Source organism: Macaca fascicularis, chromosome 1, assembly GCF_037993035.2.
Source record: "Macaca fascicularis isolate 582-1 chromosome 1, T2T-MFA8v1.1".
Lineage (NCBI taxonomy): Eukaryota > Metazoa > Chordata > Mammalia > Primates > Cercopithecidae > Macaca > Macaca fascicularis.
The window spans coordinates 74,322,554-74,347,489 of NC_088375.1; the positions used below are offsets into that span (position 1 = coordinate 74,322,554).

Sequence of the window (24,936 nt, forward strand, 5' to 3'; positions counted from 1 at the left end):
CGCGCACACGCGCGCACACACACACACACACACACAGAGAAACAACAACAACAGCAACAACAAAAATAGAAGCCCTTTAGGGTGTCTAAAGTATTAAAATATTTTTATACTGATATGTGCATGGGCAGTTTAAGAAACCTACATTGGATCTAAGCAAGTTTGAGTCTACACTCCATCTTGGATCTACAACTTCGTGGCTGTGCTCCAAATAACAGTCAAAAATGGAATAAAATAACATCATATTAACAGTATCAAAGAAACTGACTTTCTGAGTTGTTTACCCCAAACTAAAATGATGGGGCTTGCAGGTTAGGTGGGTGAAGAAAAGGCCACAGTTACACAACACAGTAGAGGTGGCACAATTTACAGATTAAAATAGTCCTTAGAGTACTTAATCAGTTATTCTTTAATATGGACTCTGATTCAATTGATCTTTCTTGGTATTGAGGGACTAAATGAAAGATGGAATCACCTGCAAGAATATTTTGGGACAGAGACTTTTTTTTAGAAGAAGCAATGGTACTCAACTACCATGATAAGAGAAGAAAGGGGAGCTTATTGACCATTTCTGACTTTAGACATGAAAAATAAATGAACTAATTCTTTAAACATTTTCTAATCATCAGTCACTGCTGTGAGGTAGTCACTTCCTCTCCCAGAAGTAGAATATGTGGATTAGGACATTTATCTATCAGAAATATTAATGTTTACACTTCTAAGCAACAGAGACAGAAATGCTGCTACTAATTCAGGTACTCTAAATTATAATACTTAGTCATAAAGTATACATCCAATATCTAAAATTATATAATTTTAGCAATTTTGTTGATAAAATTTTAGCATTGCTCAGCATTCGTGGTTAGTTAATAATTTTAAAAAGCAATTTGAAACATAAAAGATATAACACAGGCTTAGTATATTTTAAAAACAATTAACCAAGTAAATGTTTTAAATTAGAATTGTTTCATGATTGCCAAACAAAAATTTTTCCCAAAACCACTGTTGTAAAATATTTCATCTAATTATGAGAGATGGTATAATGTGAAGTCCATACACACTAATAAATCCTCAGAAAATGTCTACCCCATCTCTCACTCTGATCTTCTGGAGAGGAAGGGCAGGGGATTCTTCAGGGTTCCTAATCACAACGTCGTTTGTCATAAGAAATCATATTTTATAATTTCACAGGAGAGTAGAAGAAGAGAGGCACATGGTGTGGTGAGGAAGAGGGTTATATTCACAATTAAAACTGTGAAATGCTAAACTCCATTATGAAGACAAATAGGAAAGTACAACTTCATTGTTGAAAACAATTTCCCTCCTATCAGTCCAAGGATTCATGCATCAATATTGTAGATGAACTGTTAATTACAAAATCAATTAAAAATTATTTCTAAAAACAGTCACGCGTCCCTGGCTCTCATGGGGGCAATTTGGGCAGAAGGTCTCATCTCACTAGGACCGCGCCAAATCACAAAGTCGTCATCCACAAGTAAGCAAAAGCAATCTGGTTTTTCATTTTTCAGCGCGGCTGAGCCCAGCCTGAGATTGATCGTCACATATGGCCCCAGAAAACAAACTGTCAATACCTTGAATGCTGCAGAATTTGAACAAATAGCCGTCCGCCCATTCAAGCCACTCATTGCATCCCATTTAACAGATTTTATTGACAGTTTCCTTCTTGTAATTAAAGGGAAAACTACTGGCCGGCAACCAAGATAAAGTTCAAAGATAGGGTCAAAACAAAAGCAGATGGAGGGGCACGGTGTGACTGTCAATGGTACATAGCATCAGAGCATGTTATTGACACACAGGTATCTAATGATCGGCACGTCATTAACGAGGGATCTATTCTGAACTTTATGCAAATGCTAAAAGAGACTTAAGACCATAATAAAGCATTAAGAGAGGCACAAAGGGAAAAACAACAAAGCACCAACGATTTTTACTTATTAGAAGTTGTTCTCTGTTTTAGCACATTACGGTTCAAATGTAAAGAACAGTTATTCCCATAATTCTTAACCCTTACTGCATAGACAGAATTTGACTTCTAAAGAACTCCAGAATGTAAGAAAACAGTGTTGTTTGATAACCAAAACTCAAAGAAACACTAAATATATTTTCTCAATTGCACAATTTGCATTTTTGAGGGAAAAATGGTTTGTGTGTTTCAACAATTCCCTTGTTTTAACTTATGCATAAAAGACAATGGAACTAATTTTGTCCCGGGAGTGTCCATTTATGCTATTCCTACAAGAGCTTTTGCTTTGCTGCAATCCAAATTAGTAAATGCATTAGTTGATAAAAGTTTCAAAGCATTCAATAAGCAAGTCAGATGAAATTAATTAGCTTTAAGTATATTTTTCTTATTTCTAACTTTTCACGAGAAAGCTATACTGATTATAATTTTGCTGACTCATACAAAACTTACAAACTAGGTCTTGCAAATCCCTGAAGAAGTTTAGGAGAGTGGTAAAACTGACATATTAAAAAATGTAACAATGACTATGTCAGTATGCCAACCTGAATTAGCAAGAGCTATAGCTTTGAGGGTGACAAATTCTTCTTTCTCCAGCTTCATGCTCTTGTATTTCTTTACCAGCTGCAGGATAGCATTATTTAGATCAAGAAGGCCTGCTAATTTGGACTGGTCTTCGTCCATTATATAATCGTCTGCATAGACAAGTTCATCCTCAAACGAAAGAGACCGGTATACGACACCAAGGATCAAAATTTCCATCCAAGCACTCTGCAGAAGGCTCATCTGGTCTGCCAGGGACAGCGTGGAGAAGCCTGCATGGAAAGATGGGCAGATCAAGTTACTTTAAAGCCATAATTTCATAATGCAACATTAGTTTCATATGGTAGCTGGCTTCTGCATCAGTGCTCAAAATTATGCTGAGCTTTGATTAGAAGCTCTTAAAATTTCCCCTGGATCACTTTGCGAACAGCAAAGTGAAAGTTACAAACCAGCTTCTTCAATTTGGGGGTATTTTCTATAAGTTTTATAGACACAGCTTAGGGGAATATTATAGAGATGTTGTTTTCTTTCATTCAAGAAGAAAATACCATGTAATCTTTAAATATATTTGATTTCTGGTTGAAGTCTTTAGGAACCTCTTATAAGAAGTCAGATTTTCAACTATCTGATCTCTAAAAACTACTACTGGAAAACAACATAAAAGTAAAAAAAAAAAAAAGAAGAAGAAGAAGAAGGAGAAGGAGAGAAGGAGAAGCAGCAGCTAAAAGTAAAAGATAAACAAACAATTTAGGCCATAGCACAACTTGGAAACATTTCTGTATAATATTAATATACAAGCACAATGGATGATGAGTTACAACTAGGTGAGCCTTCTTAATTGGCTATTTCCCCTCACTGATACTTAACATGAATTTCTTTTAAAATTAGTGATAATTGGTATAAAAGAAAGTGGAATACTTAGCAGCCTGGCCTCCTCACCAAATAGAAAAGCCCCATTCACTATTATTACTAAGATCCAATTATTTAAAAAGTTAAATATAAATAAAGGTAACAGGGTTTGGTGCAAAGGAGTCAGATTCTGAATGTAAATACTGGCTCCACTCAGCTACTGGCTCTTTCACCTTGAGCAAGAGAAATTAACTTGTGTCTTAAATTTTGTATTTGAGAAATATAAAATATCACCTACCTAAGCATTAGGTTATAATTTGCAATTCAGTAAGTGTTGCTGTATGATTAATATATGTTATTTTTATCTGAATTACCTATGTGATCAATTCTTTTCTGCAAATCTGGGATGCATTCATACATGCATATTTAAAGTCCCTCTGAGCTTGAGAAAACATATGCAAAATAATTAAAAAGAAAATGCTGTTCAATAGAGAAAGAGGAAGCAGTACAATTAAGCCTACTTAGGAGTGAAGATATATATTTATATATCAGAGGAACTAGATCTGTATTCTAAAGTGAAGATACTTGATGATCAGAAGCTTTTCCCAAGTCCTAAAAAAGAAATGTTTCTTAAAACTTCACTTTTATTTCCAAGTGTCTGCCTAAGACTTCTAAGGGTAACCAGCCACCTCATGGCTTCTGAGGACAGGGGTACCATCATTTAAGGTCCTGCCACCAGTAATTCTACAGAAAGGAAGGGCCGTTTTTAATAATGCAACTTAAGAAATCTATTTTTACTCCCTTTCTAGACATTATTATCCAAATCATAAATAGCCACTGGTGACCAACCTTTTTAGGCTACTGCTTATGGTCACTGTTGCTGTCCTTTTCATTCATATCAAATTGTGCATATCCCATATGATATTAGAAACTACAGCACAGTAAAGAAAAGGAAATGATTTCCTGACCTATTGGTGAAAAATAGTGGTTTCCCATTTGGTACCATTAATTATAAGTGCTTAATAAAATCATCAGAAGGGATGAGTCAAGCTTTTCTTAAGGGAGTCTTTAAGGTATATATAAAAATGCATTTCTTTCATTGTTTATCATGGTGCTTACATGTTATTTGACAGGATTTATTTTGGACTGGCTGTGTAAGTCTTTTTCTTATTCTGTTTTTGTCATTGCGTTTGGGGTTAAATTAATAAATATCCTCTTAGAGATATAAAAGCTGATAACATTTTAAACAGCGATTCAATAGAGAAAACTAATTGTTTAACCTAAATAGGTTAAGCTCCAGATGCTTTTAATTTCAGCAATGTTATATTCACAACAAACAAACAGAAAACCACATTGCTCTTTTTTCTATCCCCCTCCAAGGAAAAAAGATACAATGCAAATCCAAATATCGACCTCAAGAAAACATACTAAGTAAAAATTTCTTGTGTAAATTAAAAGACAAAAAAACATCATCTGGAAAGTTATGAGCAAAAATGAATGGGTCTTTTCAATTTGCCTTAGTTTTCTTGTTCCTTTTCATGCTCCCAAGCCGCAGTTTTTCTGCAGCAGCAGATGGACAGAGCATGTAGCCCGCAGCACCTTCCTGTGACAGCCCTATTCTCCCTCCCAGACACTGCTGTTAGTAAATAGATTTACACATTCTCCAATCTCCACACATCTTTCTGCCGAATAATTAAAAGCAGGATGATTAGTTTATTGAGTGGAAGGAGGAACTTTTTTATTGAGGTCCATCCATGATTTTATCAGGGCCAGCACTTTTACGGTTGTCAGGGGGGTGCAGGCATCCAATTTTTCTTATCTGCCTGATTAATACAAACGCTGTTTCAGGACGCATTAATTAACAGATACAAATCTACGTTCTCATGGAAGGATCAATACGGAGAAGAAAAGAGGCATCAATGTGAATTTAGTGCTGATGATGGAGAAGGCACGCTATCGACATTTACGTGCACGGAAACTTTAAAGTTGCACCGGGCCCCCTTTGTCCCTGTGATTTATAATTAACAATGTTCCAGCCATAACAACATTTCACACATTTCTTTGGGGTTTAATTAACCAAAAAACAATAAAATTTCATTTTTAAAGTTGATCCTGCAATTTATTTCTTCTATATTGATGGTTGTGTGTGCGTACGTGTGTGCATGTGTGTGTGTGTATCCTTCTTGCAACCCTAACTTTTTCCTTTTGCTTCTCTACAAAATAAAGAGAAGGAAAAAAGGGGAAGGAAAAGCTCTCCTTTTTTGGTCAGGGAGCATGAGGAGATGGATATGGCACAAAAGGTTTGACACGTTTGCTTGATTGATATCCTTAAGTATATTTCAGCTGATTAAAGGAAGTATAATTTTTGCAAATCCAAAGGAAAAAGGACAATCTATGCTTACAAAATAAAATAAAAGTCTGAACGTCTATCTTTTCTTGGTCTAGAAATTGCTGGCTCTCATTTTAACCCTTTCCTACCACACCACTGCAGTCTGGAAACTAGTACAAAGAGCTCTCCTGCCCAAATGCCTGAGCAGCAGTTAGACAGCCTCGTTACGAGATAGTCACGTTCATCTGGTCACTAAGGAGGCCAAATACATAATAGGAATTTTATCTTAATTACATAAAATTATTTTGCCTTTTCTTTAGGAGTATTAGCTATGTTGCACATACATAAAAACGCATGGATAAAATAACATTTTTATCAATAGACCTGAGCAAAGTCTAAAATTCTAAATAACCGAGGCCTAAATGAAAATGCATGTTTTAATAAACTGAGTTGAAGGAATTTTCTTAAAACATAATTGCTCTATTGGCTTACACATGCTTGTATCCAAATGATAATTACTTGTTCGTGTTTTTAACAGGCATTGAACGGTATTTTATAGCTCTTGGGCTATGAGTTACAGGTCTTCATCATCTGTAATATTTAGCTATCTTTGGAGAGAAATCTCTTTACCAAGTGAAATAAAATATGCTTCGTAATTGTGTCGTTTGAACTTCATGTTTTGTACATCCTGGGACCTTAATCTTTGGTGTGTGACAGGTTATAGTTTTAAATGTTCAGCCATATTACAGCTTTTTAAAATACACTGATACCATGGCACATTTTTTCTTCCCCAGCTACAGCCCATTCCGTGCATATCACTGACAACTCGGATCTCTCTTCATCTCTGTCCCAGAGTCAGTGCCATTTAATGTATCTCAGGCATTTTGCTTGCAGAATGACTCTCTACCTTGACCCGCAGTTAAATAGCATGTTTATCTGCAATACAGTGTGCTCCAAATAAACCAGATGACAGTTGGGAATAACATCATTTGGAAGGATTGAAAAGCTTCTCAAGAGGCAGGTACCCCTGAGGTAATAGGCTTGAAGAAAGCATGTTTTGTGCCAACCGTCTTGCCTTCTTCTACTGGAAACTTTGGAGGTTGACAGTGGTGCCATGGGCACTCGTCAAGCACTTTTTTTTTTTTTTTTTAGCCTGGCAAACTGATGCACTTTGCAGTCAACTTACAAAAAAGGCTAAGCGTTTGAAAGTGTGAAGGGCAAAAAATATCTGACGGCTAGTCTTCAAAAATACACTTTCATTTCAGAAAGCATAAATGTTTATTTCCCGAACAGAGTGTTGACAGAAATAGGCTGCAGCGCAGGCATTTGGGTTTAACCCCTGCTAGGCATTTTCTTCTCGGCTGCTTTCTTGAAATAGAGAGCAAGCATTTTAAATCTTCAGGGCATCCGTTAATATCAGTTAATCATGGCATTGATTTGACTGATCACAGTTTTTGAACTGTAGTTTTCCTGTTCCACAAAAAAAAATCAACATTTTTCAACAAATAGCATATCATACTAGAACTATAATTATGCCATAATGACTCACTGAGATCACAAATGAAGTTCATTTTGAGAAGCTGATTGAGCAATGCAACGTAAGCTAGATTCTTTTCTTTCCCGTACAAATAAACCTAATGTTTACAGGACCCAGAGCATAAAAGAATAACAGTGGCACTAACATTTGGTCTTAGCTACCAATAGACACACAGATGCATAACCCTTGTTAGAGATAAACTTATTTTGTATTTTTAAGCCAGATGTTCTTTTCACATATGGGGCAGACATATCACTTTGTCCTATGATTCACAAAACACACAGCTCAGGGGCTTGTAGGAAACTTTATTTATATATATATATATATATATATAGTCATATATGTATATAGTCCCTTGCAGGAGACTTTATATATATATGCACACAGATTTTTTTCATGAACTGGAACTCAGTAGGAGCTAGAGTTAAATATCTACAGATGGTTAACTGCAGAAGTGAAAGCTGGAACATCTACATGGTGCTATCAGAAGCATCTTATTTAAAATTTATTTAAAATTTTTATTTAAAAGGGATGATAATGATTGTATTATGTTTGTGCTTAAGCCTTAGATACAATACCCATAATACTCTTCTTTGTATCTTTACTCTTTTGGACTGACCATAATCCAGATTTCAATAATTTAGATTCAATCACAATTGGGTGAAATGTAAGAAAAATTGACAAAAATGGAAAATAGCTCCCTTGCTAGCTAATTTAATCATTTGTTTCAACATTTGTTGATTCCATAAGAAATCTATTTCTTTAGCTCTGTTTTTATACTTTAAGTAGGTTTCACATTGATTTTATGGAACTATTATTTTAAAATAGTGGTTAAACAAGAAAAGTACATATTCCCAAAATCTAAAAGGCAGGACTCAGGTTTTAATACAATTTTGTATATAAAGACAGAAGTGACCACCTTCTCTAAAACTAAGCAAATGATCTAAGTAGTTGTGAGGAAATAAAGGACAGGAGAACATAAACGTGAATGTAATATCTATCAGTCCAAAACAGAATTATCATTGTTAACTGAATTTACAGGTCCAATTGACCACTGACCACTCATGCTGATTATATAAACAACCAAATGAGTTTACAATTAGCCCAATCATACAAACAGAAATTGAAAACATGCCCCCATAGAAGTGGTGAACTGCTTTCTTTAGCAATTATTCTTGGTTTTCCAGTCAGCTTGCTAGAAAAATTTAAAATATAATGGCAGCTAAGAAAAAATATTTCAAGTGATAATACAGGAAAGACTCAATATGATGAGAAGAGGTTTTGTTTTGTTTCATTTCGTTTCTTGTAAGTGAGTGGTTTTTTAACAACTGCCAACCTACTTTGAAAAGTACTAGAGACAGGGCTGATGAATGCCTAATAAGAATGTAAAGACCATCTATACAGAGTGTGCAGTTCCTCTTTGGAAGTCCTCACTTACCCCTACTTACCTACTATTTCTGAATGACTGGAGAGGATCTGAAATAATTCCCTTAGCTTTTCCCAAACTCCCTCTTACCTGACCTCAACTTTACTTCTCTTGTCCTTTCATCTAAGCCAAGAAGAAAGAAAAATTGTTGGAGGGCATGGAGCCAAGTATAGGCTGAGCTGCCTTAAAGAGGGACATCTAATGGCTTTCTTTTCCTACAACCTTTATTTTTTACTAGTTGAAAATAAGTTCCGCCTGGAAAGCTCTCTTTTTTGATGTGACTGAAATTTGTTTGACCATCAAGAAAAAAGGAAAGCAATGCCGTATAATGTAGGACTCTAAAAAAATCTTTAAAAATGGCATTTTTCAGTTTCACTTTGGAATTATATGGATACTGAATAGGGAAAAACACCATTTGGAAGCCGCACTTCTGATTTGAAAGACAAAGGATCTATGCTTGAATCTGACTTGCTTTACCAATGCACTGGTAAAACCAGGTCAAGAAATATCATAGAGTGCTTCAGGGAACTGACCAGTGGTCCATAGAAAACCAGTCCCACTTTGGAATCAGCTTTGGGGTCTAGAGACCTGACTATAACCAATGGTATTAACTTTGCCCCTGTGATGAGCTGACTTGTGCCATCCCGCCCAAAAGATGTTAGAATCCTAACCTCCAGGACCTGGGAACATGACCTTATTTGGAAATAGGGTCTTTGTAGATGATCGCATTAAGATGAGGTCATTAATGTAGGCCCTAATGTAATATGACTATCTTCATAAAAAGGGGATATTTGGACACAGAGATGGGCATGTGCAGAGGGATGACAATGTCAGGACACAGGGAGAATACTACCTACAGGCCAAGGGATGCTTGAGGCCACCGGAAGCCAGGAGAGACAGGAGAGAAGCATGGACCAGATTCTCCTGAAGATTCTGCAGAAGGAACCCAAACCTCTTGCCACCTGCTCTTGGGCATCCAACCTCCAGAGCTGTGAGCCAATATATTTCTGTGGTTTAAGCCACCCAGTCTTTGGTACTTTGTTTTAGCAGCCTTAGCAAACTAATACAGACCCACAGGTGACCTTCTTATCTGTCAGTTGCAAGCTACAGACTACACACTTCTGAGGAATATTCCAGTTCCAACAGTTTCTAATTCAGAATAACAAACAGAGCTAATTCCATGAAGCACAAGGCTGTCTGGGTAATGGTGAGTACCTCAGACAAAAGCCATGCCATGGGAGTAAATAGACCTAGAATTGGGTGCCAACTCTGCCACCAAGGAACTGTGAAACTCTGAGGAATGACTCTACTTTGCTGGTTCCTGTTTTCTCATCTGTAAAACTAGAAGGTAGAAAAATTATTCTTGAAGGTTTATTTCAGCCCTAAATTATTAGGCTTCCAATGGTTCTACTGTGACAAAATTCAAATCAACTAATATTTATAGCATCTATTATAAGTGAAACTCAGTGCTCAGTACCATTGGAATATGCATTATGAATATGATATAATCTTTGTCATCTAAGATTGTATAGCACAGTAAAAGTGGATAAGACCATAACAACCAAAAAAGAAAAGTATTGCAAGGATGGATACAAGTACATCTCTATGCAGAAAAGGAGAGTTCGGTGCTTGGTTGTACACATTCTCCTAAATGTATCCATATCCATCACTTTATCTCCTCCTCTCCCCACCCCAGTTTTGTCTAGGCCTTCATCATCTTTTTGGGGTAAATTTCAACAGTCTCCTTACCAAAATCCTTTTATATCTGGTATTGCTTTCTTCCATCCTACCCATGGCTAGTCAAGCAATCTTTAAAATATAAAACCTATGCCATCCACTCATCAAAATGCTTTCTTGGTTTCCATATCTCCTACAAGATAAAACTGAAACTCTCTGGTAGAACATAGAATTTCTTTGACTGTTTGTTCCTTTTCCCTTTTCCCGCATATTTCCTAAAAAATCTTCCCCTAGTAACTCCTCCATGGATGTCCTAACATGTTAAGTGAGCTCATTTTCCTAATCCTAATGTCAAAACCCATAGCTCCACTACTTCCCTAAGCACTGCCATCCACCTGCCACCTCACTCTTGGCCGCCTCACTCTTGGCCCTTCATTGATCTATCAACAGGTTTTCTATTTTATACTTGTGAAATCATTCTCAAATACATACACTTCTTTCCTTTCTCATTGCCACTGGGTAGCATCTAAGAGCGCTTGTAAGATATAAAAGTGAAGATGAAGATGAAGACATAAGCAGGAGACACAGCGTTGGGTGTAAGTGACCCCTGAAGTAAGGGAGTGGATGTGAAGATATGCTGCTTGATAGATATATCTGTAGCCTATGGACAGTGGTTTGCCATGTTCTAGATGAGCTCTTCAGGGTAGAGATCTCTGATTTGTTTCCTGCTATATCTCCAGCTCCTCAAACAGTGCCTGTCACACAGCTGGTGCTCAGTAAATATGTGCAAAATGAATGAACAGATAATTCCTCAGCAGCTCATTGATTGGCTTTCAAAAAGATGGGAGGTTAGGGAACGAAAAGACCATTCCAGAAACCAGATCCCTCTCCCACAGAAAATAAATAAACATATAACAAAAAAGGGGTGCCTAATGCTTTTTCATTAATACAATGAATGTTTATTAAGGCACTGATTTTGTATAAAAGTCTTTGCTTATAAGTGCTTATATGGTATATAGGATTTTTATTTGGAGCCACTTAGACTCTGATAAAGTCCTGCCTAAATTTATTAACCTCAGTCGGTTCTCTTCAATTTATAAGTAAAGTTGATGTTTCAGTCATATGGACTAGCTGCTTCTGCTATATTTATAAGTAACCATGCACAACAGACTTCATGATAATGTCACAATTGCTTTTTTGTCATTTATAAGTACTGTCATTAATTTATCTACCTATCCTGGCTGTATAATTATTTTGACTATATATACATATATATATATATAGACACACACACACACACACACACATACACACACACATTTACATTCTGTAGCTCAGATTTTAAACCTCTGAAATAATAATCTAGTGAATTCAATGCTTTTTGCTTCTTTCTACTTGCAGGAATAAAATATTGTGTGTCTACATTTATTAACATAAATTTTTAGGCAGTCCCAACCTAATTTTTGTTAAGTCTAAGAAGGAGCTTCTCATAAGAATATTTTCCACACTAAAAATTTTGCAAGAAGATTGAGAAATCCTGGGATTTTTATCATTATGTGCTGCTTCTCTCTGAATCAAAAATAGCAGAGGAGACAAGGCAACAAATATGCATACATAAGGCGTCTCCTTCTCAGTCCAGTTTAGAACAATGGGTCCTCACTAGGTAAACGCTCACGTGTCAGAAGTACTCGCCACACTACAGTCATTGCAGCACTGAGGGAGTAAGGACCCTTTCTGTTATAAAGCAGCAGATGAGACAGTTACAAACAGCAAAGAGGGTTCTTGTCTGTTATGTCCTTTCACTGTGTCTGTACACATAGGTGTTAATGTAATTTAAATGCCACTTAGACACGTTTCAGGTTTATCAAACTAGTTTGTATATCCATTCTTACATAATAATTTTGAAGAGGAACCGTTTCTACCTGCTGTGGGAACCAGCCTTACTATAGATAGCTCTATGCAAATAATCTGGGCAAGACAAGCAGAATCTATTTAAATCTAAAAGAAATCAGGTAAGACTTTGAGGAAATGAAGCAGGAACCAAAAATATTTTTTAATAGGTCAGAACCAGGATCACATTGTTTTGGCATGAGCTTTGTTTTTACATTTACGGCTAGCTGAGAGTTTGGATTCATGAGAAAATTATTCTGTTAAAGATTATAATTTTTCATTGAAAATAGAGATACGAGGAGAAACACAAGCAGATGAATTTTGTGAATATAAATTTTAGGATCAAAAACATGCTTTTTAAATCATGCAAAGTTTTAACAAACTAACCAATAAGTTAATAGTAGAGAATGTCATTTGTCGGGCTTCAAAAAGAGATAGGCATGCCTCTAAAACTCTTTAAAACTGTCGAAGAGGCAATCCCAGCTGTAATTTTTGGTTAACTTTTTCAAACGACAACAAATTACTGGAACTTCTGCCTTCCTTTCTACTTTTTAAGATTTGATTTTCACTATATTTCTAACTTGAAAATATATTTAAAATATAAAATAAATTTTTATGAATTTTATTTTTCCCACACATGAAGTTTAATAATAATATTTTTAAAGGTGAACTGAACAGGTTTTCTTGAGAATATTCCACAATTAAAGGAAATTATTTATAATTAGTGACTTAGCTGGCCAGGTGTGGTGGCTCACGTCTGTAATCCCAGTACTTTGGGAGGCCAAGGAGGGTGGATTACTTGAGGTCAGGAGCTCGAGACCAGCCTGGCCAACATGGGGAAACCCCGTCTCTACTAAATACATAAATATTAGCTGGGCATGGTGGCATGGGTCTGTATTCCCAGCTACTCAGGAGGCTGAGGCAGGAGAATCGCTTGAACACAGGAGGCGGAGGTTGCAGTGAGCTGAGATTGCACCGCTGCACTCCAGCCTGGGTGACAGAGCGAGACTCCATCTAAAAAAAAAAAGAAAGAAAGAAAAAGAAAAAAGGAAAAAAGAATAGTAACTGCTATGGTTGCTTCATTTCTGTTATTTGTAATCCAACATTAGAGTCTAATATAGTAAGAATCTTTTAAAAAGCACATTCCACACACTGAATAAATTAGAAATAAGCTGTAGAGAATTAGATTAAAATATGGATAGATATATTAAGGTCTATCTATCTAGCTATCTTTACTGATGTAGTACAAAAGACAAAACTAGAAAGAAAACAGAAGTGCTCAATGGACCCCAGTCTGATTTTGGATTAAACACTGCCTATTCAAGTAAGGTGAAAGTTCAAAATTTCTCCTAATACTGCTTGCATTAATGAAGGTAGAGTTGCTGGCTTTAAGGCTCAGAGTATCTTGTCAAAAAGATCTTCCTGTAACAGTTTTCCCCATTTGTGAAGGCCACACCTGCACACACATTAAGTACAGAATGGCAGGCACTGTGAGAACCTGGGTCGGGTCATTTCATATGAGTTAATCTAAAAATTTGAAAATTGTATTTAAGCTGCCACGTACAAAAGGGAGTTGTGATTACCTTGTGTACTTTCACTGAAATGACCAAGAATCAATTCTATCTTGGATCTCTAAAAGAAAAATCACTTATAATTTCTGTACTGCCTTTAAAAACATAACTTTAAATCCTTTCAGAGTTACCTAATTTGTCCCTTGATATAGAAATACAAATTCCAATAAAAGCACTAATTATTATAGACTCAGTGTTTGTGGAGTTAACACTGTTATCTCTCCTTGTCTTACTATTACTAGTTACAAGTAAAGCAGAAAAAAATGAAAATCCTTCAGGTGTGCTTTTCTCAATTTTCCTAAAATAGAAACTATAACTCAGTGTCTCTAACATATGCCCTAGGAGGAGGAGAGGCAGAAAAAAAAAAAATCAGGAGGTCTTCTGCATAAATGGAAGTTAAAGGATTTACAGCATAGGCCATTAAAAACAAAGTGCCATATGTATTCATGAAAGAACGTAGAAGAAATACGTTATCCATGAGATGCATGTCACAGATATGAAATTATAGCACGCTGACCCTGAAACTCCACGTTCAAATAATATTAGAAATCCTTACTACTGAGGCTTAAAGACCTAGGCATAATTTGTGTTCTGGACAGCATGGAAAAACAGCTTCTCTGAATTTCTAGCTCTGAGAGTTCGGTTGAAAGTCAGGCTCCCACACTATTTTTCTCTGTGGCTAATGAAGATCTGTTTGCGAATATTTACTCCCAAGTTCACGGCTGGTGTTTGCTGGCTCAAGCAGAGCTAAGTCATTATGGCTTGGCATACGTTCCACTGGGGAGGCGACCAGTTATCTTCTCATTGACAATAGAGGCAACCCCTTCGATTCCTCTCAGCCCTCCCTTCTTCCTCTCTACACTATTCCCAGCTTGGATGACTAGCCAAGTTAAAATGAAACCAAAACAAAAACATCAAACAACACAGCTCTCAGAATTCCTCAACCACATGAATGCAGAATCGTTATCAGTGGTAAAAGGCTGCCGGTGGTATATCTTTACTACGGATATGTGATATTCAAACCAAACCTGTGCGTCTTATAATAATTCTTCCTGTGAAGATCCTCTATTCAAAAGTAGAACGGAGGAGGCAAATGCAGCTGCAGTTAAAAGCTCTCATGCCATAATTCTTCTCCTCCCCAAATGAACAAGAGCACCCACAGCAGTGCCTCTCAGCTTTCCCACTTTGATCTGCTGGAGAGTGCATTTACCTTTGTATCCACCTCTCTCCTAGGCTGTGACCATTCCCTTTCATGTCACTGAAACCCTGCAAAAAAACCCAGGAAATCCTAGAAGTTTTTATATCAAGTTGATTCAAGGAAACACGTGCAGGAAAATACAAGGGTTACCATATTCGGAAGTTGCCCTGTTTCCTAACTAGATTTGAGTAGCATGAACACTACCTCTGGAGGCAGAGACTCTTCTGTCTGCAACAGTCCAAAATGAAAGGGGAAAAAAAATGGAGGAAAAAAAAAAAAAAAGCTGTCTGATTCTAATACACCTAATTAGCCATCGGCAGACTCTTAATTGCATACATTAGGATGATTCCATAGTGGAGATTAATTCTAAATATACCCAAGCAGCTGGTTAAGATGCCATGGATTACAGTGTGGACTGTACTTTTCCACTTAATTAGATATCAAAATTAAGCAGCAACAAGCATTTTGACATAACGGGGATCAAGCCGCTGCTTGGTATCCCAGAGCTGCACTAAAGTGACCGCTAAACAGAGCCGCACAGATGGAGAGATATTAAATGCCGCACTGGAAAGTAATTTCAAATAATAAAATATCAATATTTACATTTTAATTACCCCTACTGAGAGCTGCTCTGTCATTTTCACTATTGCCGACGCAGCAAGGGGTAGTGGAATGACATTGCGGCTCTGGCTGCAATGACTATTTTGTTTCCATTAAAGAATGACAAGTGTTTTAGAGGCAGTGACACTCGGTGTGTGAACAAGAATGACAGCAGATCAGAAAATTCCTATTAAGGGACTAAATGCCTCAACAAGAGAATTTACTCTGAGCACCGGCTCCTCCTTGAAGCACATAATCCTTTCTAAATTTTCTGCTGAGAGTTTATTATTGGGGAGGCCCAAGGGAAGTTTTAGTCTCCCATGAAATATTTAGATCCGTAAAACATTATATGATGATTGTCAATTTGAAAACAATAATACTTGACGGGAACAAATATCCAGGAGTTACGTGTAAATCACAACAAGTTTGGGGGTTTTCTTTTTTCATATTGTCTCATTTAAATTGACAATACCATTGATTGTTTCCTGGAAGCATATCTATTTCTTACTGAGTACATGGAATAAAGCTTGGGATACAGCTTAGAGTAATTATAACAAAAATATTGGACTTGTTTTCACTATCTTTTCTTTAGCGTTTTATTGTATCTGACTAGCTCAATTATAATTTCCTTGACATAGAAAACAAAGTCGAGGGTGGGTTATAATTTGTATGTGTAAATGTACAACCATGTGTATAAATACTAAATACTCTAGTTTCTGTTATTATTTAAATGTAGCAAATTCCTAGTGGCTCTTACAGGCCCTCACCAAATTTAATTACTCTTTATGGGGTGTGAAGATGAGATTATGAAAAATAAAATAAAAGGTATATATTAGATGTGACATGCTGCATTCGCAGGATAATAAATGAAAATGGTAAAGTCTTCCTTTGGGGATGCCTGTCAAAACTGTAGAGATCTTGAAAGAATTTTAATGCCTCAAGATATGAGAGAGTGTATAAGAAAAACTCCTTGGTCAGTATACTATAGTAGGCTGTTAACTGACCCCCTATCTCAGAGCCTGCATTTATTTAATGTGTAGAGATGAACAACCATAAATGTGATAAATGGCTACAGCAGGAGGCTGAATAGAATTTTTCAAAGAAAAGAGAAGTTAGGGAGTTCTAGAGATCCTTAGCCGTCTCTTTTACTCCCATTCTTTTTATAGTATCAGTTTTGAAGTTGAAATAAAAACTTGGTAATAGGCATGGTATACTAACGCATGTTCCCTAAATAGGGGATGTTCCTCTTAACAAAAAATAAAAGTGCGATTGGAAAGTATTTCCTAAGCATCCCTAATGCTTTTAGGACAAGACAGATCCCCATTTCTCAGCTACTAGCACCTTTTAATTTCTGAAAGAGCCACGGTTGAAAATCTTAATTAATTGTTCCATACTGCTTCAGGATCATTATGCAATGTAATAAAGGCCGTGTAATTATGAAATTTTACAGCCATTATCAAGGCTGATGGCTCGTATTTCATCCTCAGCTGGACCCAATGGCTTTTAGGCACTCGGCTCCTCTTTGATGAACTACAGACAGATCTATCAGGCCCAAACAATATCCAGGCGAGGCAGCTATAATAGCTACCTACAGATGAAGCCATAGATAAAGATAAACTATAAATCTACACACACAAATGCAGGCACATCGCCTGGGGATGACAGAGGAGAGAGGATGAGACACTTGGGAAAGGTAGTTGCTCCCACGAAGGCCGCCTCCTGCACTTCTCGCTCATTCACTCCAGAATGGGGTGGATTTTATAAAAGACAGCGAAACCCAAGTGAACATCTCATTTATTCTCCGTATCTCGAAATCAAATGAGAGAAGGAAAGGGTGTCCATGAGCACTGCATTTAGTGCATTATTTAAAGGGCAGAGACTACTCAGATATCCTAACATCTATTTCAGTAGTGAAAGCAAAAGCTAGATATATGGGATTTTATTGCCAGCACATAGCACTAACACAGCAATCCAAAATAAGTTCTCTGAGGCAAATTCGATTATAGCTCATGAGTATCTCTTTCATGGATATTAACATCTTTAAAACAATAATTCAAGAACAACAAAACTCCATGCTGAAACGTAGGCAGGGAAAATAGTATTGTATTTATACATAACTAAAACGTGTGTAGTTCACACATATTGACTCATTTTGGAATGTAGAACTTCATGTAGCCGAAGAACTGATGCAACTATTCTGCTTAACATATTTCTGACATATCTCTTTTGGTGAATTAAGCATTTTCATAAGTTGTTTTACACACAAATGTAAAAAAGTCATCTAGGAGGTCCATTTGACAACCGTAGGCGTACACTCCAGGGAACACCTAGTTCAACTCTGCCTTTGGGTTGTGGCAACATCATGGAGCTGATGCCCTCGGTCCTTACGATGGCATCAGCCTCATATTGGCTAGTTTCATGAATGCGACCAGATAGCTTGTCTGCAATGTGGCTTATCCCAAAGAAAGAGTCCATCAGTGGGTCAATCCAATTCAGCCTGCAAGTTGAAATGATGGACCATGCAGAGAAGGCAAGAAAAGTCCAGGATGCATGGAGGCTGAGTGTGGGGTTGATGACTGACAGAGAGTTAGGGTGTATGTGTGTAAGTAAGAGGCAAATGTGTTCATAGACAAAAGGATGTAAGATTGCTTTAAGTGATGTCAAGTCTCCAGAAAGCACAGCTTGAGACTGTTCACTGCATGCATGGATTAACAGTGAGAGAAACTGACTGCAGTGCAATCTCAGCTACTAACTAGCTGTGTAACCTTCAGCCAGTCACTGAATTGCTCTATTTCCTCATCTGCCAAATAAGGTTGGTAGACTGGATGATGCTCTCTCTGGTCTGTGGTATGCTCCAGACTTAACCTTTCATGGAACATCTTCGATGTTCTTCAATATGGGCAGGGAAAACATGGATCCAAAACAAGCCTTTCCTGCATGAATGGACAGTTTTTCTGCCCGAATCAAGGCTGACTGTATTTTATCCTGCAAATGTGATCTCACTCCCATATTTTAGATAAATGAAGGATATCAGATATAAATACCCTTGACCTATTTCCCTTCTCATCTGTACCAGGTCTAATTCTTGACACCTTCCCACTTGTCTCTAAGTTAAAGAGATTGTTCCTTCTTCCCAAAGAAGGCCTTTCGTATGTTCTCAATCCTTCTGCTCTGGCCACCTTGAAGATTTTGCTCCACCAATTTTCTGCTCGGCCCCTCTCCATTTCTTATATTTATTAATCTCTCCTTCTTCTCAAGTTCCATTCCTTCATCCCTGCATTCTGATAAAATCTTACTTCCATACTGGCTCCTCCTCAATAGCTAGCTCTGTCTGTCTGCCCATCTGTCTGTCTGTCTTTTTCCCTCTCTATTCACTGCATCCCTTCATCACTAAAATTCCTGACAAAATGGTTACAAGCACTTTTCCACTAAATTCATCTTCATTCCACTAAAGTCTGGATTGCATCTCAGCTCTACCATACGGTAATTACCAATGACCTAATTGCCCAATCCCATGGCCTGTTCAGATATGATTTGATCTCTCTGGATTATTTTGTCCAGACTGACCCCTCTCTTACTTCCTGAAGCTCTTTCCTCCTTTGGCACTGATAAGATATCCTTCTCCTGGTCTTTCTTCTTTTATGCCAATCCTTTTAATGTAATACTTTAAATAATTCTGTGTTCACTTCTTCTCTTCTTCCCTTACCTGCCCATCCATACATTTCTACGGATGTAACAAAAGTATATTACCAGTACCCCCTTCTCCCCAAAGAGCTACACTTTATATTTCTGGTTCTCTACAGGTCGTTCCCATCAAAATGTTTCATTGGCAACTCATATCAAAATGTCTAAAATTGAACTCATTTTCCTCCCAGACTTGAAGCATTGTTAAATATTGAACAACACAGAGTTGAAATTTGGGAGTTAGTTATGTTTTGACTTCTATGTCCAATTTTTCCTATGAAATATCTCGTTTCCAAAACTAATTTCTAGTACCACTGTCTAGTTTAGTTCCTTATTGTCCTCCACCTGAACTAAGTCAATAGCCTCCCAACTTATGATTTCCCTGACTCAAGTCTCTTTCCTTCTAGATCTGTATTAATCAGGGGTCACCTCTTCCCTGTTGGGATGGTTTCTCTCTGTGAAGTCCACAGAATCCTCCATTGTCAGGGACCAATTTACTTTTCTTTCTTCATTTTTTTGGTAAGAATAATGATGATGATGATGACGACGATTATTGTTACTATAAAAATTTGTAAAATTCACTGAGTGCTTACTAAATTCCAGTCACTGTGCTAGCACTTCCATTTATCATGGCCTAGGCATTATGAATGCAACAAAAGAAAAATATGGATCCTTTGGGGCCTTATATTCAAGGGATGGGGTGGAATAAATAAAACTACAGCAGGCAGTGATATAATACTGCAGTAGAGAAACATGTATGCAAAACTATGAGGGAAAATGGGCCCTGGGATGGGGTATGGGGAAGGAGGAACTGCTGTTGCAAGCAGTGGGAGAGGGGGCAAGGGAAGCCTCACTAGTACTTGAGCTTTGAGCAGAGATCTGAAGGAGGTGAGAGAGCAAGTCCTTTGTCTATCAGGGTGCTATAGATAATTTTAGTCAGGTGACTTGGAGTGGGTTTGTACCTCAGTTTCCTCAAATGTAAAGTGGCAAAGAGAATAATGTGTTCTCCATAAGGTTTTAGTGAGAATGCTTTTGACTGCTTTATTCCTATCCCATACCCAGTTAGCTTTCAAAATACAAATCACGTCCTGTCTCCTTTTTGTTCAAAGCCCCCAGTGACTTCCTATCTCACTTAAAGACTGCAAAAGTTTGCACAAAGTAGTAAAGCTTTGTGACATGCCTGCCCCATTGCCCAGTCAACACCATCTCCTGCTACTCCTCTCCAGTTGCACTGGCCTCTGTAAAATTCAGTAGTGTCAACACAATGCAGTAACAGAAATAGGGCAAATAATTCATACCGATGCCATTTGAGAACTTAGAATTTAACCACCATGCAACACTGTTTGTCTTCCTGTGTTCCAACTATCATTTTTTCCTTTCCCAAACAAACCATGATGTTTTGCGTTTCTATGCATTGGATATTTCTTTACCTTTGTGTGAGATGCCTTTTCCCTTCCTTTCTGCAGGCAAATACCTCTTAAACGATCCAAACATATCTGAAATATTTTCCTGTAAGTATTTGTTTAATAACCTCAATCAGAGAGGCGCTTCCTTCTCTCCTGCTTTCTCCTCTACTACTTTGCCTTATTTCTATTACTGCATTGTGTTGACACTACTGAAGTCATTGTCTCTTCTATGATATCAAAATGTATTCCTCTTCGTAATTCTAGTGCTTGGCAAATAGTTGGATTTTTAAAAATTAAATTTTTTTTTGTCTGTGTGTATGCCAAGAACTTGCAAGATCTCAAGGACGTAAATTGTCTTAAACCATGTTTGCAGAATTGAAAAATCAGCAACTGGTGGGAATGGTCACATCTTAATGAGGACAAAAGCATGAGTCTGTGAGAAGCACTTAAAAGCATGGTAGTTAGAGCTCTTCCAGGCACCTATCTCCCCACCCCACTACTGTCTGTCTTTCTGCTCTAAAGGAAATGGAAATCAGAACATGGTGAAGCCTTTCCACTGCTACTGCACAGCTAGAGGTGACTCGGGCAGCTGAGTAATTCTTCCAGGGAAATGCAGGATAAGCCTGAGAAGCTTGAGGAGTTTGAGAGAGAAAATGCAGAAAATGCACCCCCTAGTATAAAAAGAACAAGCTAAAACATCTTAAATGAACTCTACTCATCTTCCTATCCCTAATCTTAACACCAAGTTACTGCTACACATTCTTAGGTTTACCTCCAGAGCAAGCATGCACCCAGTTAATAGCAATTGTTTCAAGGTTGCTCTGAAAAGTTAAATGCACCAGTATGATGAAGTTGCAGGATGTTTATTAAATAAAGTCCATAAGATCATAGAAAATAAGTTCAGGAAATAATTTTAGAAGTTATCATATGCAAAATGTTCATCGAACAGGCTAGGGAGATGATGCCACTTACATAAACAAATTCCACCGTTATATTAGGCATGACATGTCAATTAACAATTACTCTAGCAAGCATAGGACTTAAACGTTTGTTGTCATGATATATATTTAAAATAGATTTTGAGATACATGATCGTTTCTCAAATCATAATTCTAATATTTCAAACACAGTCTAGAAGATGAGGAAGACCATTCTAGTTGCACAAACAAAGTCTAACTTCAAATCTTTCGAGGGATTTCTCCTCAGTTATAAGGAAGGAAAAAGTCAACCTGGAGATATATATATATCAATCCACATCTTAGCTAATGGTTAAATATATTTGCTGCCAATTTCTTTATTTAGTGAATTTGAATAATTTTCATATATATATAAGGCTTTAGTAAGAATGGCACGCCCCTGACATCACTTAAAAATAAACAATTTTAGTTTGTTTGCTTAATATGGCTATTAACACATAGGTTATTATGTGAGATAATATACTTGAAATACCAGGACAGTCAGTTCCCCTTCCCCCCTACCTTGTTTTCTGCTAGCCTCCCTGACCTTCAGTTCATTCTACTCCAACCACTTAGGCCTCCTTCCTATTCCTGGAATATCCAAGCACACTCCTGCCTCAGGACCTTTGCATATGCAGTCCTTCCTGTCCATTTTCTGTCTCCTTCACTAGAGTTTACATTCCACAAGAGTGGGGATTTTTTGGTTACATTTGCTCACTGCTGGATCGCTAATGTTTAGCAGAGACTCATACATAGTAGGTGCTCTATAAAATATTTGAAAAAATGAAGAAATGGATGACAATATGCACAGCATTAGCAGTGTATTGTGAATTTACTGGTTTTATAATGGAATGTGCTCAAAATATATTAGTTTGTTGTCTCACCTTTGATGCAAAAAAAAAACAATTAAGTTATTTGAAAAGTAAAAATACATACAAAAATCATTACTACCAAAATATTTCTTAATTAGACTCTAAAGAACAGTCAAAAAGTTACTTTAAATTTTAATTTTATTAAAAGAATCTTGAAGTGAAAAATTTTTTAAATCATAATTTAACAAAGAAATTTAAAATAGGCCCTATTTATGCTAACCTAATCATTCTTGGAGATGCTGTCTGGCCACATTGTATGTAGAATTTATGTACTTTAATATTTCCGCCTTATTACATACCTACTATAGGGTAACCTTGTGAGCCTTCTCTCTTATTAATATTTCCCATAGAATTCATATATTATTATTCTATTTTCATATTTGGAAGAATCTCAGAAAAGCCAAAAGACTCAGAAATTCATATATGATAAAACAGGTATAAACTTTCATATTCTATGCAGAAAAAGATTCTACAGATCATGTGGTACACAAATTTTTCATTTATTACACATTTTAAATTAGAACTAAAATGTATAATATCAGACTTATAAATAAAGCCTCTAACTGAGGACTAGACGTGGCCATACACAAGGGACCTTATTTAATTGGTTGAGTATTCTATCTTTCAAACCACAAAATACATGCTAATATATTCAATAAATGTAGCAACTCACAAGAGCAACTTCTCTATATCAGTCGATATTATGTTTAAAGTAATATGTTTTCAAACTTTTCATTTCTAAATTCAATTTTAATATAAATAAAAGAATTTGCAAGTAACATGGCATTTAATAACAGTAAGGATGTAGATGTAATAGTGCTACATGCTAATTTATGTTTTAGTTTCTCTAGGATCAAGGCCTAGAAAGCACCTGAGTAACTGAAATATTGGAGAAACAATGGCTAGAAATAAAGGTTAATTCAAAGCCAATTATATCCCAATGTGAACCTTTCTTTATTGCGGTGCTTTTACCAAGGTACACTCTTTAGATAGAATCATTTCTGTTGCGCTTGATTAGGATTTTTCACTGCTTAAAATTTAACAGTAGAATTATTTCTTTAAAAAAATCAAAGAATATGCTTTTTTCCTCCTACTAAAAACAGGCAGTTTTTCAAAATGTTTCTTTATAACTCGGGAAGATGACATTTACTAATGTGTTGAAGAGACAGGGATTCTCTTTTGAGGCAGGCAACACTAATAAGAAAGATATGGTTCAATGTCCTAGGTATTCTTCCAAGTTGTATTAATTAGGTGGAAAGCTTTTCCCACTGGAATAGTGCAAGGTATTTATTAACACTTCAACCCACAAATAGAATAAATGTACTGCAAAGGAGGTAATTATTAAATACACCAACCCCTTTATCTACTTGGCAGGAACAACCCAAAAGACGGTTTCTGATTATGATCTTTTTCATGATATTTTAATTGTGCTTCTTAACCTGCTAAATTAAAAACTACAGGGCAATCTCACTTAGATCACAGACGAAAGAGATCATATCAATTTGCAACAAAATGTATGAATGCCTCTATCTGCTTTAATTACACCCAGAACTTAACAGGCAAATTCAATAGGATCACAAAAGGATTGAGAGCTAAATGTTATCTCTTAGTCAATGGCATTATCATTTCCTGTATGTTGTTACACATTACGGAGTGTGAACCTCAATTTAATAACAAGTTTGGGAAATAATGATATTGAAGTAAGGGAGGCTTGCTCAGCTATTTGAGTCTTTTGGTTATTGTGTGCGTGTGTGTGTGTGTGCATGCACGTGTGTGTGTGTGTGTGTGTGATCAGCTATTTATACCCTGGTCAAAAGCTTAAGATGAGGGACTAAATAAAGAGAATCTATAATGACCAAAGTCCTTGCTTGTTAAACAAAGCCAGGATACAGGGTATGGTTTACAATTTTTTTAACTTATATTTTTGTTCTATGTCTGTAATCATTTTTAGCCCAATACTCTGACTGAATTCCTTTCAGCTAAACCTTTAGTTTTTCTCAAATAGTCTGTTTACCTTTATCCTGAAAATCCTCACATCAAACCTTCTTGTGCATCCCTGAGAGTGATCACACAAAATATTCATGGGAGCTTCGACTACTGAGTGTTTGGGATTTTCACTCTGGCCATACTTTGGGAGCCGAACTCAAGCCATTCCCTGGTAACAAACTGATCTAAGATGTATTCTTTGGTAATTCTTCATGAACTGGATATACTACATTCTGTGGGTATAAGGTGTGTGTCTGTGACACACACACACACACAGACACACACACAAACACACACACACAGAGAATGTTTTCTGATTCTAGTACTAATCCTGGTTGATCAATTCCTATCCTTTTCATCTGGTTTACAAAGGACATCTCTTCTAACGCTCACATCCTGTTGAATTCCATTTTTTTCCTCTTTCCTGAGCTATT

At 36.7% G+C, this 24,936-nt stretch overlaps 1 protein-coding gene across 49 annotated transcripts in view; it reads right to left on the reverse strand.

Moving 5' to 3' along the window:
- Window positions 1–24,936, reverse strand: part of ESRRG (estrogen related receptor gamma) — a 649,428-nt gene that overhangs the window by 13,155 nt on the left and 611,337 nt on the right. For all 49 annotated transcript variants that reach the window (XM_074036547.1, XM_065541796.2, XM_045368468.3 and 46 more), the window contains one exon: window positions 2,524–2,793. In XM_074036547.1, the coding sequence (XP_073892648.1) occupies window positions 2,524–2,793 (270 nt within the window). The remainder of the gene's footprint in view (window positions 1–2,523; window positions 2,794–24,936) is intronic.